This window comes from Python bivittatus, unplaced genomic scaffold (assembly GCF_059951505.1).
Source record: "Python bivittatus isolate LINGU-HERP-01145 unplaced genomic scaffold, Pbiv_v1 ctg000080_np1212, whole genome shotgun sequence".
NCBI lineage: Eukaryota > Metazoa > Chordata > Lepidosauria > Squamata > Pythonidae > Python > Python bivittatus.
The window spans coordinates 61,500,308-61,515,770 of NW_028277035.1; the positions used below are offsets into that span (position 1 = coordinate 61,500,308).

General features: G+C 38.5%; 1 protein-coding gene across 3 annotated transcripts in view; it reads left to right on the plus strand.

The window, feature by feature from the left end:
• The first annotated feature begins 1,721 nt into the window (after window positions 1–1,721).
• COPG1 (coat protein complex I subunit gamma 1) overlaps window positions 1,722–15,463 on the plus strand; it is a 31,259-nt gene continuing 17,517 nt past the window's right edge. The window contains exons 1-12 of one of the 3 annotated variants that reach the window (XM_015890306.3): window positions 1,722–1,807; window positions 7,971–8,023; window positions 8,116–8,196; window positions 8,579–8,650; window positions 9,564–9,643; window positions 10,372–10,447; window positions 10,674–10,766; window positions 11,196–11,282; window positions 11,400–11,557; window positions 13,546–13,679; window positions 14,333–14,400; window positions 15,212–15,400. In XM_015890306.3, the coding sequence (XP_015745792.1) occupies window positions 1,780–1,807; window positions 7,971–8,023; window positions 8,116–8,196; window positions 8,579–8,650; window positions 9,564–9,643; window positions 10,372–10,447; window positions 10,674–10,766; window positions 11,196–11,282; window positions 11,400–11,557; window positions 13,546–13,679; window positions 14,333–14,400; window positions 15,212–15,400 (1,119 nt within the window). In that variant the 5' untranslated portion in view covers window positions 1,722–1,779. Of the gene's footprint in view, window positions 1,808–5,017; window positions 5,341–7,970; window positions 8,024–8,115; window positions 8,197–8,578; window positions 8,651–9,563; window positions 9,644–10,371; window positions 10,448–10,673; window positions 10,767–11,195; window positions 11,283–11,399; window positions 11,558–13,545; window positions 13,680–14,332; window positions 14,401–15,211; window positions 15,401–15,463 lie in introns of those variants that run through there. The other 2 variants (XM_007421904.4, XM_088134243.1) reach the window with 2 other exon arrangements.

Below are 15,463 nucleotides of genomic sequence, written 5' to 3' on the forward strand. Positions count from 1 at the left end.
AATTATTAAAATAGCATCTGAGGATATAGGCAGTTCCAAGCATGGTATTTTTTTGTAACAATAGGGTGTTCAGGTCCAATAAATTCAAAATTGGTATAACAGCAGATTTCTTTTTCCATAAGCATTCAACTTCAATCTGCAAGACACAGTACTTTGTAATTTTTTTCAGATTGTTTTTCCTCAATCCTAGCATCACCCGGTACAGCAAATATCAATGAACCAGACTTTCTTCTTTTCAGTGACTGTTATATCAAGCATGTTATGAACAACAAGGTGCCTTGCTCTTTGGATTTTAAAGTCCCACAGGATCTTACCCTGCTCATTTTCTAAAACCTCCTCAACTTGATGGTTTTATGTAGTGGTTTTTGCTACATTCAATCCAAACCTCTGGCAAAGTTTCCAATGATTAATTTTGGCAACTCGGTCATGACACTGCTTATAGCAAGTTTGTGAAATTTTGCTGCAGCGGCTGATCAAATGGTCAGTTGTTTCATTCTTTTCACTACAAAGGTAACATTTATTGTTTGTTACATGATTTTCACTTTCATGCAATTAGTCAGCAAAGCTTGTTCTTGAAATGCTAAAATAAAGTCTTCAGTTTCTTTCTTTAACACTCCTGATCTTAACCAGCTTCATGTGGGGGTTTTATCGGCTTTTCCTTCTATGTCCTTTGAGTATTGGCCATGCATTGGCTTGTTCTTCCAATTAACAAATTGGTTTTCAATTGTTTCTTTTCTATACTTAGCCTTCACCTTTGTTGTTTTCAAAAGCTTGCTTTGATTGACTTCCTTCAATAAGGATTTTTCGCTTTTCTTAACATAGTCATTCAAGCCATGTTTTTCTTCTTCCACAGTTTGTTTCACCTATAGGAGTCCTCTGCCTAATATTTCTTTGGAAAGCAATTTATTTAGACATGTTTTACTTTGGGATTCAAAAAGGGTGTGCCTCCCTCTGTTCCTAAACTATTTGAGGTTGCCTGTGAGTTAGGACTTGTAACTTCACAAGGTGACTAGTATTTTGATTTCTGTAGAAGAGCTAGAAGTTCTCACAAATCATGGAAAGAACTAAGGCCAGAAAGGTTAAAGAGCTAAATATGCACTGCATATCTAAGAGGTTTTCTGATTTAACTGGATATAAAGAAAGGCTTTTATCCCAATGTTCTAGTTAAGTCCGAGCTGCAAATACAGCTCATTGTTATAATACTATTTTCTTTCTAGTCTTCCTACTGATAGAACAAATGAAATAAATACTACTGGATAATGTAAAAAAAAAGTACCAGTGAAAGGTAAATACAGAAAATAATACTGGCTTGCTAGCTGAAAATGATGGGAAATGTCTTCAAGTTGCCAGACTGGGGAAGACTGCAGTATATAATCAAATTTGAGTCACTACCTTCTCTTGGGTACAGAATCAGCCCTTCATCCTTCCTGATTAGATTCAGGAATTTCAGGAGAAAAGAAAGTATACCAAAAAGGCCACTTTAAAAGTGTCATCAATCCAATTGTGTTGTAATGAGAATTGGATTTCATTCTCTGCCTGAGCAACTGGTCAGGCTCTCTAAGATACTCTGCTGCAGAAATAACACCATATACACAGTTGCAAAGAAATATGAATTGTCACCTTTTACTGAACCCTGATTCCAATGTTTTAAGTACTTTGAGATAACGGTGGCTGGCAGTTTGGTGCAAAGTACACAGACCATTTACGTTGTGCACATAAAGGACACATTGGTAAGAGAAGGTGCTCCTTACAGCACTGGAACTCCTTGCAGACCTGACCATGTTCTATGGGGACTACTTAAACTATGGTAGGTGTATCTCTCTTGATGTATATTCCTTTTATGTCAAACAGCAGTAATGGAGGGAGTGTTTGCACAGGTTTCCAATCTGTTTCTTCAGTTTCAACAGAGAACAATTGGCAACTCACAAGGAATTCTGATTAGCGTGTCATTTAATACTAACAATAATAAAACAGCAACAATAATAAACAGTGAACCTACAAGTTAGTGAATACATCATAATTATTCAGAAGCAAATGCTGAAATATGCTTTGTATAATACAAGCAATTCTCATGCTGGTTAGATGAGTATTTTCACAGCATACTAAGCATGTTTTCAGCAGTTGTAATGAGAATTTATTGTGCTAGTTTAGAAAAAATATTATGGAGTGCATCTTGATTTCTTCAACTGGCAATATTCTCTTTGTCTGATCAGAGAAAAACTACTTCTGTAGGAACTGCAGGAATTATTTTTGTTTGTTTTAAAGCTTAGCACAAGAAACAAAATATCCCAATGATTATGCTCAGCATAGAGGCAGTTTGGTGTAGTGGTTAAGGCACCAGGCTAGAAATCAGGAGACCGGGAGTTCTAGTCCTGCCTTAGGCACAAAGCCAGCTGGGTGATCTTGGGTCAGTCACCTTTCTCAGCCCTAGAAAGCAAGCAAGGGCAAACCAGTTCCAAAATCTTGCCAAGAAAACCGCAGGACTAATCCAGGCAGTCACCAGGAATCAACACTGATTCAAAGGCAAAAAAAAAGGACCAGCAAGACCTATTTGATTGCATATTGTTTCTGGCACTAATTAAGTCTGAAGTTGAAAACAAACTCTAGATCTGCTCCATATGTGCTATGCATTACAGTCTGGTCTTCTTATTTATCAGAACAGCTGAATATCAGCTAGTATCAGTCATCAAGATTTTATTATTTAAAAAGCTGAGTACTTACAGAAAGCTTAGAATAGCCTTTCCTAATCTGAATGTGCTACAGATTTATGGATTTCAACTCCCAGAATTCTAAGCAAGGGCTAATTAGCTATTTCAGCTAATAATTATTTCTAACTTTGCATTTACATATAAGCTTATTAATTTTCTATGGAAATCCATGTTGCCTTTTGTCCCCTTTTTGGTAATGCCTAAATAGCAGCCCTACGAATTTGTGAGCCCAGCTACTTCCAAGCAAATAATAATTCTATATATGCAATGCATACATAGCCATCACTATTTCCTTTGGGGTCAGCAACATTATGCATAAATGCATAAAAGAAGTAGTAAGACAAAAAAAATTAAAGGTATGAGCTAAGAAATATAGTTTTATTTTAGTTACCAACACCATTCTCTATTTTTCTCTATTATTTTCTATCCTTGTAAACCATGCTTGCTTCCATCATATCCATATACCATTTCATGAATTCCCCTTTATTCTTTACATTTCGCATGTCTCTCTTTTTGAGGATCTCTCAATTCCATCCCATCACTTCTTTGGCCTTCCTCTTCCTCTCAACCTATTCATTCTTCCTTTGTGTATTTGTTTTGCAACTCAATACCCATTCATTCTCTCTCTATGTCCAAACCACCTGAGCATACTTCTTTTATACCGATCACACACTTTTATATTCAATCCACATTATCTGTTTATTCTTGATCCTATCCTTGTTTCATTATACATACTTCTGATGTACCCCATGCTCTGCATTCATCTTACTTTTATGTTTCTCCTGACATACCCAGCTTTCACTTCCATAAAACAAAATGGGCAGAGCACATCTTATATGCAGCCATTATCATTTCAACAAGTACTGTTTCATCACAACAGTCTGCATGCAACAAGTACTATCTTTCTACCAGCATTTGAACATCTTTACATCTCTCCATCCATTTCCCCATCTTTAGTAAACATTCTACTAAGGTACACAAATTCATCTATTTGCTCCAGGGTTTGTTTGTTTGTTTGTTTTGGCCATTTATGGATAATTTGCAATCATTTATTCTATTTCTCTGTTAATCATATCTACTTTGGTCTTTGACACATCCATTTTCAGATCCATACTTTTTGTTGCATCATATAATCTATCTAACATTTGATGCAAATCATTCAGGTTCTCAGCCAACAAAACAGCACAATCTGCACACAAACTACTCGTACATTCACATCTCCAATCAACACATCTCCACAATAATTCCTTATACATTTTTCCATAAATACACTGAATGAGCAATTGACCATTGCACATCCTTGTATTATTCCTTGCTCACTGTTGAACCATTCACTAAGCATTCCATTTTTTCTCATATTTCCATCATGTACAACTGATATCCCATTCAGCAAACCTTTACACTTGTATTTGCACAAAATATTCCATAATTCAAGTCTGTCCACTATCATATGCAATCTTTAAATCAGCAGATATAGAAAATTTCCTTTTTCACTTCAGGCACTTTTCAATGGGTGGGTGAAGAGAAACACACTAAGCAAATTTTTTGTCTAATATAAAGCCATAGTACGTTTTCAAATTTTGCTCACTGTCACCTCTTGTATCAATCAATCATGCTAGCTGGGGAATTCTGTGAGTCGAAGTCCACACATCTTAAAGTTGCCAAGTTTGAAAATCACTGAACTAAACCATTCTGGAGAGGTGGCTGTCCAGCTTCTTAAAAACCTCCAGAGATTCCCCACCCCCTGCCCCGTAATGTAAATGTAAAACGGTTGGAACCCCTTCATTGAATGTCTGTTTATTATGCAGGCAATGAAACTGTTGTCAGGAGAACGCAAATAGGTAACAAAAGGAAAGGAAAAGAAAAAGACAATTTGGGACAGAAAAATAATCAGGTTACTCCCCCGCTCCAGATATATTTTCTGGAAAATAATTCCAATGAGCATACGGAGAAACAGTACTCTCAGCTCAAAAAGAAAAAAAAAGGATCGAGGGTTCCAAAACGAAACGGAGAGAAACGTCCATCTCTTCCACATCAGAAAAACGCAAAGGTAGCGCAATCTGAAACGGCAAACGGAACGTGGTTACCCCCTCTCTCTCTCTCTGCCAATGCACAGAGCGGCACAAAGCCCAGCTTCCCTGCCTCCACGCTTCCGCCCTTTGTCGCCTTGCCTGGGATTGGCTGCCAGTCTTCCTTTCCGGCTTGAGGCGTTGTCCACGATCATTGGCTTCCGGGGCACTAACGTCATGAGCCGCCCTTCCCGTCGTTCCGCCCTTCTCCTGGCAGCCACGTAGAGCCTTCTCCAGCCCACCAGCTGACAAGTGCGGCTGCGCGTCACTGGGATGCTGAGCTGTCTCAACACCGTCCTGCTGGCAGGAAGTAGCTCCTCTGCAGGAAGTAGCGACGTAGGGATTTCCACGCAGATACGGACGGTCTACCTAGTGCTGCCGTTCCCCATAATTTCTTTTCTGTCATAGCGTCTTCTTTCTCTCTTTCCTTCCTTTCCGTTCCCTTTCCCTGGGCTAGGGTGAGGCTAGTCTGGTATCTTCTTCCGCTCCCTCTTCTTTTCCCCGGTTCTGCACACACACGGACAGGATGCTAAAGAAGTTCGATAAGAAGGATGAGGAATCAGGTGAGTGTGGAAACCGTACAGTTGTCCAACAGGGCGACTTCCAGCTTTGGTGCGTTGCTACTCCCTCTTTGCTACTCCCAGACGCAAAGAGCTACCCCTTCTGGGCTGCAAAAATCCGAATAACAGCAAAGCGTTTCGGACTCCTCTGCATCCCTTGGCTTCCAGCTAGCGGTCATCGGGATGTTTGCAGGATCTAGGGGCTGTAATGATGTGAGCTGCAATATCGGGAGTGCGCAAAATGTCCCTATACTGGGAAGGGAGAAAAATACAGCTTGACCTGAGAGACCTATCCCATTTTATGGGTGAAATGTTACTTTATCAAAGGTGTGGTGTATGGTCCCTTTTCCGTGAATTACTGTAAATATTTTATACTTAGTTGCAGGTAATATGAATGCATCTACTCACCCACTCCAATTCTTGTTAGAGAAAGCGCTAATGTCTCTTGATTGTGTTAAAACAGCATGGTAAGGTTTCTTTAATCAAAGGGAAAATGGCATGATAATAATGTCTAATTGTCAGTGCTATAATAGCGCAGTGTTCCTTCACTTCTTCAGGTAACCCTGTAGAAGAATTAATTTGCTATAGAAATATAGGAATATTTAATCTACTTTTTATTTCCTGAATCACTATTGAAAGCAAAAGAACTATTTGCTCTGAAACAGTGATTAGAAGCTATTGGGTGGTCTGTAGATTATTCCAGAATATTAGAAGATTCCTGCAGGATCATACTAAGGTCCATCTGGTCCAATTTGCTGTGCTCATAATAGATTACTAAATGGAACCCCACATAAATATATATATTTATAGGTTATAAATATAATAGCTTCATTCTGCTTGTTGCATACTAGTTGGTACTGAGACATACAGACTTTCACAAAAAATTGAGCTGGAATGACAAGGGAGGTTCTATTTCTGAAAAACTATACCTAACAATCAGAGCATACATAGCAAACCTGAAGGCACAGTAGTACTCTGCCTAAAAGCCTGGGTGAACAAATGTATCTCCAGTTGGCGTTGAAAGCTTACAAGGATAGTGGCAACAGTAACTGAATAGGGGATTAATTTCTCAGTTGGGGCACTTGTACTGAAAATACCCTCTTGGGCCACAAAATGTTAAAAGTGGCATTCTCAAGAGGGCTTCAGCTATATACACAAAAGAAAAGGAATAATAATAATAATAATAATAATAATAATAATAATTTATTAAATTTATATGCTGCCCATCTCCCCCAGAGGGTAATTCTGGGCAGCTTATAATATTTATTTATTTACTTACTTAATTTATATGCTGCCCATCTCCACCATGTAATAATAACAATAGACACTAACGTTGATAGGCCTGAGCTCATAATTATTGGCTAGGAAGGAGTTGTAACAGTTCTATGCGAACATTGACTTCACTGTATGACTTTGGAGAAAAAGACAAATGTCATGATGGGGAGCATAATAAAGGAACTGAAGATGAAATTACCATTATCTGCTCAGTACATCAAAAAGGATACTATAACATGCAGAGGTACAGAGATGGCTGCTAATGTGGTTAAGAGGGTAGGACAGCACCTAAATAAGGAAAGGTTAGAATATTTGGGAGCCTTTAGTTGGGGGGGGGGGGGAGCCAGGGAATATAAGAGTTAAATTATGCATGATAATTAAAATCTCGAGTCATAATGAAAAGGAGGAATCTCAGGATAAGGAAAAGGAACTACTTCTTAACACAGGCTGTTGTTAAATCGCATAATTTGTTTATCACAAAAGAAAGTGATGGGCACCCACTTGGAAGGTTTAAAAAGAATTAGACAGGTAGAAAAATGTTGTTAGTGGCTGCTGCTTATAGTTGCTTTTAAATAATAATAAGATAACCAGGAGGGTATCATTGTGTTCATGGCTTCTTTGGAATCTGGGTGATTCTTGTAGAATGCTACACTGATGGGCTTTGGGTCCACTCCAGCACAATTTTTGTGGGTATTTTTACCAACCTTGTCCCCATTGTGTGAAAACATCTCTGTATCTTATTCTTTTTCCTTTTCCTACTTTTCCATCCTGAAATGCACATACTGTACTCCAATTCTCAAAATCATTGTCTCATAACCCAGCTTCCCATAACTAGAAACTTGGGTGGTGTATCGAGATGCTAAAGAAGTGACCAGAGATAGCAGCAGCTGCAGCTGACTAGTTGTGTGCCTCTTGCATGGCAGTAAGGAATGTATCTCACATCATCTGGTGAATACTGCGGCTTTTAATTTCTCACTTTAGTGTTGAATATCCTTTTAATAATAAAAGACGTTTATGTTGCAAGCTGCATTATTTCTTATGTATTCTTCTGCGTTGAATGTGAAGCTGAGAAATACAGAATAATACTTGTCCTGAATCATAGTTGAACCAACTTCATGCAAGGCCAAACTAATGTTTTGTGACATTTCAGTTCCATTTGCACTTTAAAAGGGTTCATAATGGTTGCCTAGAATAACTGCATTTCTTTCTGTTTTGATCATTCCAACTTTTGCTATTAACTTTCTTTCAGAAACGCTAAATTTTACTACGGGGCAAACTGAACCTGGGCTTTCCCAACTGAAATGTTGCACATACGAAAATCCTTGATCATTAATTAAATTGAGAATCTTACATTGCAGGTGGAGGTTCCAATCCATTCCAACACTTGGAAAAAAGTGCTGTGCTGCAAGAAGTAAGTTTCCAAACAATGCTGGTCTTTTCTTCTAAGGGGAAACCCCCTGGATGTGTCCCCAAATTCTTACGTCTATATTTCTCTGGTCCTAGGCTCGAGTATTCAACGAGACACCTATAAATCCTCGGAAATGCGCTCACATCCTCACAAAGATTTTGTATCTCATAAACCAGGTAAAAGCCATTTACAAGGGCTTTATTGTACTTGTACTGCTCTGCTTGCCAAAATTAAGACACATTGTGAATCTCGCTGTTCTAAGAGTATCAGCAGCTAGTTGTAAATTGCTAGAATTCCTTCAGTTATGTTTTCAGTGATGAAGCAGCTGGCAGTTGCATCAAAGAGCTCTTTCATGGTCTGAGGCAGGGTGACTCTTTGTAGTGGGATCATTGGCTCTCACTAATCTTGCCTCTCAGCTAGGTCAACTCTTGTCATGACCTTTCCTTGGCTAAGTCCTAACTGACTTGACTGAAGTGCTTTCTGCCTCAGTGCTAAATGCAATTTATTCTACCAACTGGCACAAATGCTAGCAAATGTGAGTTTTTCCTTCCATTCTAGGGAGAGCATCTTGGTGTGATAGAAGCTACCGAATCGTTCTTTGCAATGACTAAACTGTTCCAGTCCAATGATGTAAGTCTTCTGTTTGTCCACTGTGCATTTTGGGGTTTATGTAGGGAGGGAGGAGGATGTAGGACCCCTGTTCAGAAGGTCCATTATCATGAGTTCTTTTGGGGATGAAATACACACGCATACAGGATAGGCTTTTGATCCCAAGAATGATTGGTGTTTATTACTTAAATATTAAATAAACACTTCCTTGGAAAATGGAATTGTTAGTACACATGAACTTATTCTACTACATCTCCATTGTCTGTACTTCTTATAGGAAATGCCTTACTCTCATCCCATAGTTAACTTACATCTATCGTCAGTAGTTTCTTATTGCTTTATGCCTGTTGTTCTGCAATACTTGTACTTGCTTCCATCAGCCTATGTGTCTAGTTCTATTCTTAGCTTTTAGATATCCTTGAACCTATGTTTCTGTTTCTATTTTATTTCCTAAAAGTGTTTCTTCTCTTACAGACATATGTCTATACTTCAATTTGAACGTTCTGTGCCCTAGACTCCCTTTATTCCTTTGGAGATAACCTGCCCCCTTTCTTTGTCCTTGCTTGATTTTCTAGTTACAATCCCTTCAAAAGGGGTTGCTGCTGCCCCCTCTGGCTTTGGTAGCTGGCTGCCACCAGGGTGCTGCTGCTTCTAGTTGGAGCTCTGCCGGGCCTCTGAAAGGGTGGCCTTGGTAGTTTGCTAAGCCCATTGGGAATTGATGTCACTGCTGGGATGACAACGTTGACATCTCACTCCATTGCACATGTCATTTGTCTCTTGACAAAATATCTCCTGTCTACTTGTCAGTTTTGAATTGTGTCATCCAACTGCAAAATGTATGGGGACCTCAGTTTTACCTGCAGTATTGGCCACTTTATATGTCTTGTCAATATTTGTACACTCTAACTCTGTTGCTTGTTGTTCTCCATGTCAGCCAACTCTCCGCAGAATGTGTTACCTGACCATCAAAGAGATGTCTAGCATCTCAGAAGATGTCATCATAGTGACTAGCAGGTAATTCCTTCTTGAATCGGTCAAACTGTATAACATTTCAATTGTATAAGCTGTAGTGTGGGCAGCAATGCTAATAGGAAATGATGAAACTGGAGTCATTAGCAAGTAAAAATAAATGGTAGCTTTAAAAGGCTATTGAAATACTTACACAGAAAGCCTCACCATTTGACTGGATTACCCCAAGTTTTGAGTAATCCAAGCACATTCTCAGCAAGATAACATTGCCTTCCTTCTCTCTCCTCCCTTCCCAAATGCTTTTGCTTTTTAATTCTGTGATTTTTTTTTCAGATATGTTTCTTTGTTATAGGGAAGTAAGGTTAATAATATTTTAACCATATTCAAAATATTAGAGTGATGCCTGCCAATGTTAGTCAGCAGACTTGAACAGTAATTCTTTGTGTGTGTGTCACACACCCAGTGTGGGATGTTTGACTTGCCTTAGCATGTGCTGCACACCCAGCTATTGTGATTTGTAAAACGTGGTTTATGGCTTAGTGTGATTAGTGAATCTGGTCCATGTGTGTGTTTATACAATGAAATATTGCATTGTAATATGCATTGTGTATGTGTGTATAAGTATGTATATACATACAAGTGTGTATTGAAAGACTTTATTTTCCTTTGATGCAACTGAGATGCCTAGGGAAGTCAGTTCTTGGAGTCTCCATTTTGTAAAACCTGATATAGTAAATACATAATGCTAACATCTCTATTCCATTTTTGTCCAGTTTAACTAAGGATATGACAGGAAAAGATGACAACTATAGAGGCCCTGCAGTCCGAGCACTTTGTCAAATTACAGATGTAAGAATGAAACTGTTGCATCTTTTTCTTTTTGCATTCCTTGTCATTTTTCTACATCTTCCCATCATTATCTGCATCTTCCTTTGTTTTGTTCTTACTGGGTTTTTCCTGTCTTTCTCCTGCATTGTTTGCTCCTTTACTCTGGTCTTTGTCCCTTCTTGGAAGTCTTGCCACATGTTCTTCTGTGTCCTCTCCAACCAGCCTCCCATGTTCTGCTTTCCTGCAGACCATCATGCTGCAATCAATTGAGCGCTACATGAAGCAGGCGATTGTTGACAAGGTTCCCAGTGTGTCCAGCTCTGCCCTCGTGTCATCTTTGGTGCGTATGTGCTTGCAGAATTTGTGCAATGAGCAAGAAAACTATGTGGGCAATTGAGTGTCTGTTGTCCAGCAGAACACTTCTTGTTTTAAACAAAAAGTGAAAATTATAATGGGAGCATACAGTCAGATCCTAGGAGGAAGTAACTACATTTGGTCTTTTGATAGGCCTGTGTTTCATGTTTGGAAGAAGCAAGGTGGCTCCATTGCAAATTATTTTAAAGGCACCAGCTGTCACCTCCTTCTTCAAATACTATTTTACATCATGAATGAAGAGAGAAAGAGAGATAATAGAAAAGTGGTGATGTAATGCAACTCCTGGGCCACAAAACTTCTAGATCTTTTTTGGACCTATTTCTTAGCTGCAAAGTTTCTGTTTGACATTTGAAGCCCAGTTCTTGATGTGCTACCAGGCTTTCTTCCTTTACAGCACCTTCTGAAGACCAGTTTTGATGTGGTAAAACGTTGGGTGAATGAAGCTCAGGAGGCAGCATCTAGTGACAATATAATGGTCCAAGTAAGAGTTTTAAAGCTACTTCTGGAATGTATAATGGTGTTGTGTTCTGATGAATTTATGGGGTACAAATATAAAAATAAAGTTCACATGATTTCTCCCTTTGCTACCATCTTCCAGTATCACGCTCTTGGCTTGCTGTATCACGTGCGCAAGAATGATCGCTTGGCCGTCAACAAGATGCTAAACAAGTTCATGCGTCATGGCTTGAAATCACCTTTTGCCTACTGCATGATGATCCGAGTGGCCAGTAAACTGCTTGAAGAAGAAGCTGGAGGGTAAGAAAAGGACATTAGTTGCTTAGTTACAATCTCAGTTGGCTGCTTTATGACCATCATGTTTTAAAACATTGGCTTTCATCTTCATAGAACCAGATCTGGCTTCCTGATGGTTTCATCAAGCACAACATCCCCATCCTCAGTAGGTTACTTGGCCCTCACCATGATATTGTGGAGCCAAATAGTACTCCATAACTGTTTCATAATGCCTAGGAAACAGAAGTTCAATTATTTAAACAAATAAGCAGGCAGTGGTATATGTAAATAGAATTAAAAAGTGTATTTGGCGACAGGAGCAGTGTTGGAGTGATGGTGGTTGAGGAGATTCTGAAATAGGAGAGCTGTATGTATGTATGTATGTATTTATTTATTTATTTATTTAACCAATTTATATAGCTGGCCATCTCATCACAAGCAACTCTGGGCAGCATACAACAAAGCTAAAAACAGTCCATAAATACTTTAAAAATATATACATTTTTTTAATGTATACATTTGCTTACCTGAATGATCTATGAATGTTGAAATGTGAGCTGTGTTTTTCTCACAGTGGGATTATATGGTGCCGTGAACCATAAACTAACCACATAGGTTGATTAGAGGTTTCAGAATCTTGGAAGCCTGTCCAAGGGTCTCTCTGTCCCATCTTACACTAAACAAAATCAAAGTGGGGTCATTTTAAGTGTTTTTTTTTCCCTCTTATTTTCCTCTTTCTCAGGACTGTGTAATGTTTTCTGCAGGTCCCTCCTTAATTGCTTATTCATTCCAAACCCAAGGTCAACTCTATATAGCTTTATACACATCTTAATCGAAACGATAAATACAGGAAGAAATCCATATCTCACCAAAACATGTTCCAAACATTTATTCTGTACCATGTCACATATTTTGGCCTCCAGTAAAGCCACAATTGGATAATCCACTGTTTCTGTTGGGATATCTATAATAACAATTAGCAATCTGGTATTTTCTTAAGCTTGCCATTCTCGTGAAGCAACATTGAGCAGGATGAATTAGTGTCAGTAATATTTTGTAATCTGTGCACCAGCACTGCAGTCAAGAATTCCAGCATCCACATTTAATAAAAAATTGGGCAATGACTTACACATTTAAGGGGATCTTTACTAGGCTTTGATATTACCATTATATATGCCTCTAAAAAAAGGAGAGAATTTCATTAAAAATGCTTCACTGTGTACCTCCAACAGTACAGGAGCAAAAAGCTCCTTATTTCTTAGTAAGAAATTATATACCTTATACCATTCTACAGAAAAATTATCTGGACCAGAGTTTCCTTGCTTGCATAGATTTAACAGTATCAATGCAGCTAATGATCTTGGGAAATATTTTAAAAATATTTTTTTTAATCCTCATTTTGTACATCAGAAGCTGTTAAAATGATACTATGTGTGAGTATAAAATGAAACAAATGTTGATTTATCAAGTCAGAAACATTACTGATTTTTCCCTGTAGCTGTAAAAATAATATTATACTGACACCATTGTTTCAGTCTAGAAATCAGTAGTTTACCTGGTCTTTTATCTTGTCTCAAATAATGAAAATTCCATGCCATGCATCTACAAATGGCTAAAGTTCAATTTAGCAGAAACAGAGTCATTTTATAATTTTAAACAAGGGTGTCTTGGATAAGTGTTCTTTTCTAGATTATTACATTGAAATTCCTTATTCCTTTTCTTCCATGAGGTGTATGCATTAATCTGAGCACAAATAAATAAATATTACTCATTTATACTGCCATAGTCATAAGGCTCTTGGTGGAATATATGACTTAATGGGATCCCAAATATTCATTAAATTTGCTAATTGTTTGTTTAAATGAAAAAAAAATGCTAATGTTCTGTACCATCTAGCAATTTCAACCCAATACTTCTAACTGATCACAGAAAAAAGAACCAGTCATCAGTGTTTAAATCAAGTGGATGATAAGGATGTGTGAGCCTAATACTTCTTTTTCTTGTTGTCCTAGCCGGGATAGTCCCCTGTTTGATTTCATTGAGAACTGCTTACGGAGCAAGCATGAAATGGTGGTCTATGAGGCAGCATCTGCCATTGTTAACCTGCCTGAATGCACAGCTAAGGAACTAGCCCCTGCTGTGTCTGGTAATAATGTTTTTTCATGATTTAATGGTTGAAGTTTGCTGAATTACTTGGCATGGTTTGGTTTGGTTTGGTTTGGTTTGGTTTGGTTTGGTTTGGTTTGGTTTGGTTTGGTTTGGTTTGGTTTGGTTTACTAACGCTAAAACTGAAGCTTTACTGTGTGCAAAACAAACTTTGTTGCTGTGTTCTGCGTAAGGTTGCTAACACTTTCAGCCATCTTGTTTCATGTTTAGATGTTGGCTTGTACTGCAGAGTAGTATCAATAGAGTGACATTCAAACTCATTGTTGCTCTCTGGAAGGATGTATATGTGCAGTAAACGTAATGGTCTCAGTGAAAGGGCCTGATTTTGTAATACAGTGAAAAATCCAGTTTAAGTAACTAAAGAGGAAAGAAGCTTAATGGGGTGAACAAACAAGGAATTCAAGCAGGTACTATCTTGTAATCTCCAGCGGATAACTTAAAAATTATTGATTAAAGTAAAACATAAGCTTATGATCTCTTTGGGGCCTTTATGAATGAGAGGAGCTGGTCTTTTCTGCATAATTTTCCAATTTCCCAGGTATCTTCTTATATAATGGGGCTGCTAATACTGAATCTGAATCATCCTTTCATAAAATGGTATGACTGACTTGTTATAAAATCTACCCTTCCTAGTGTTGCAGTTGTTCTGCAGTTCACCCAAAGCAGCTCTTCGCTATGCAGCAGTCCGAACCCTCAACAAGGTAAGATGGATCAAAGAAAATTTGAAACTAAATAATCTGTATACCTGCAGATATGATCCAATACTCCATATTTAGACTTGGCAGCTGAATCCTACTATGTGCAGCCTTAAAAACAACTTAGAAAACATAATTGTGCCTATGAGACCAGTGATGGGTACATATTACTTTAAATACCCTTCCTGGTTATCTGTCAATTTCTGAGCATATCTGTTAGAGGTTGCTTTTCCAAGACCCAGTTTGGGATCCAAGCATCTCCAGTTCACGCTGCTAGGGTGCTGAGGTCCTCATGAGAGGTCGACCTCCACTTGTTCTACTCTTGTGGCAGTGCAGACGTGACTAGAGATCAGCCATTAATTTGTGCTTTCCTATGAAATTCTCTTCCTGGGGGAGGCTTAATTTTCTTGTACTTTGCTATCTTTTTGGACACTCGGCAAATATTACTTTTCCAAATAAAGACAGGATGGCTTTATTTCAAATAAAGAGACATAGACTGTTTCATATGCCAGGATCAAACTTTGATTGAAGATCCTGTTGAGTAAACTAATTATATCCAAAATGAGGGAATCTAGTTTAGTGGGAACTGTGGTTTAAAGAGAATAGGATTGAAGGGATGAAGACTGAGTGTACCAGAAGCAGGCAAAAGGGTTAGGGCAGGGGGTGGGGAGCACATCACTAGACATGGTCCTGGCTTAATAGATGTACCTGGCCCACTCTCTCCAGATGTACATTTAATTGAGAATACTGTATGTCAAGGCTGTCAAGGTCACCTAATTTGCATGAGGTAAATTCTACTTTGGTTTCCCCTCATTAGGTTGCCATGAAGCATCCATCTGCTGTGACTGCCTGTAACCTTGATTTAGAGAATCTCGTGACCGACTCCAACCGCAGCATTGCTACCTTGGCCATCACAACTCTACTAAAAACTGGCAGTGAAAGTAGCATTGACCGGCTCATGAAGCAGATCTCCTCATTCATGTCTGAAATCTCAGATGAGTTCAAGGCATGCAAAGTCATTTGTGTTAGGCCTTCATCAAATTTTATGTTGTGGGATGGAGTGGCTGAC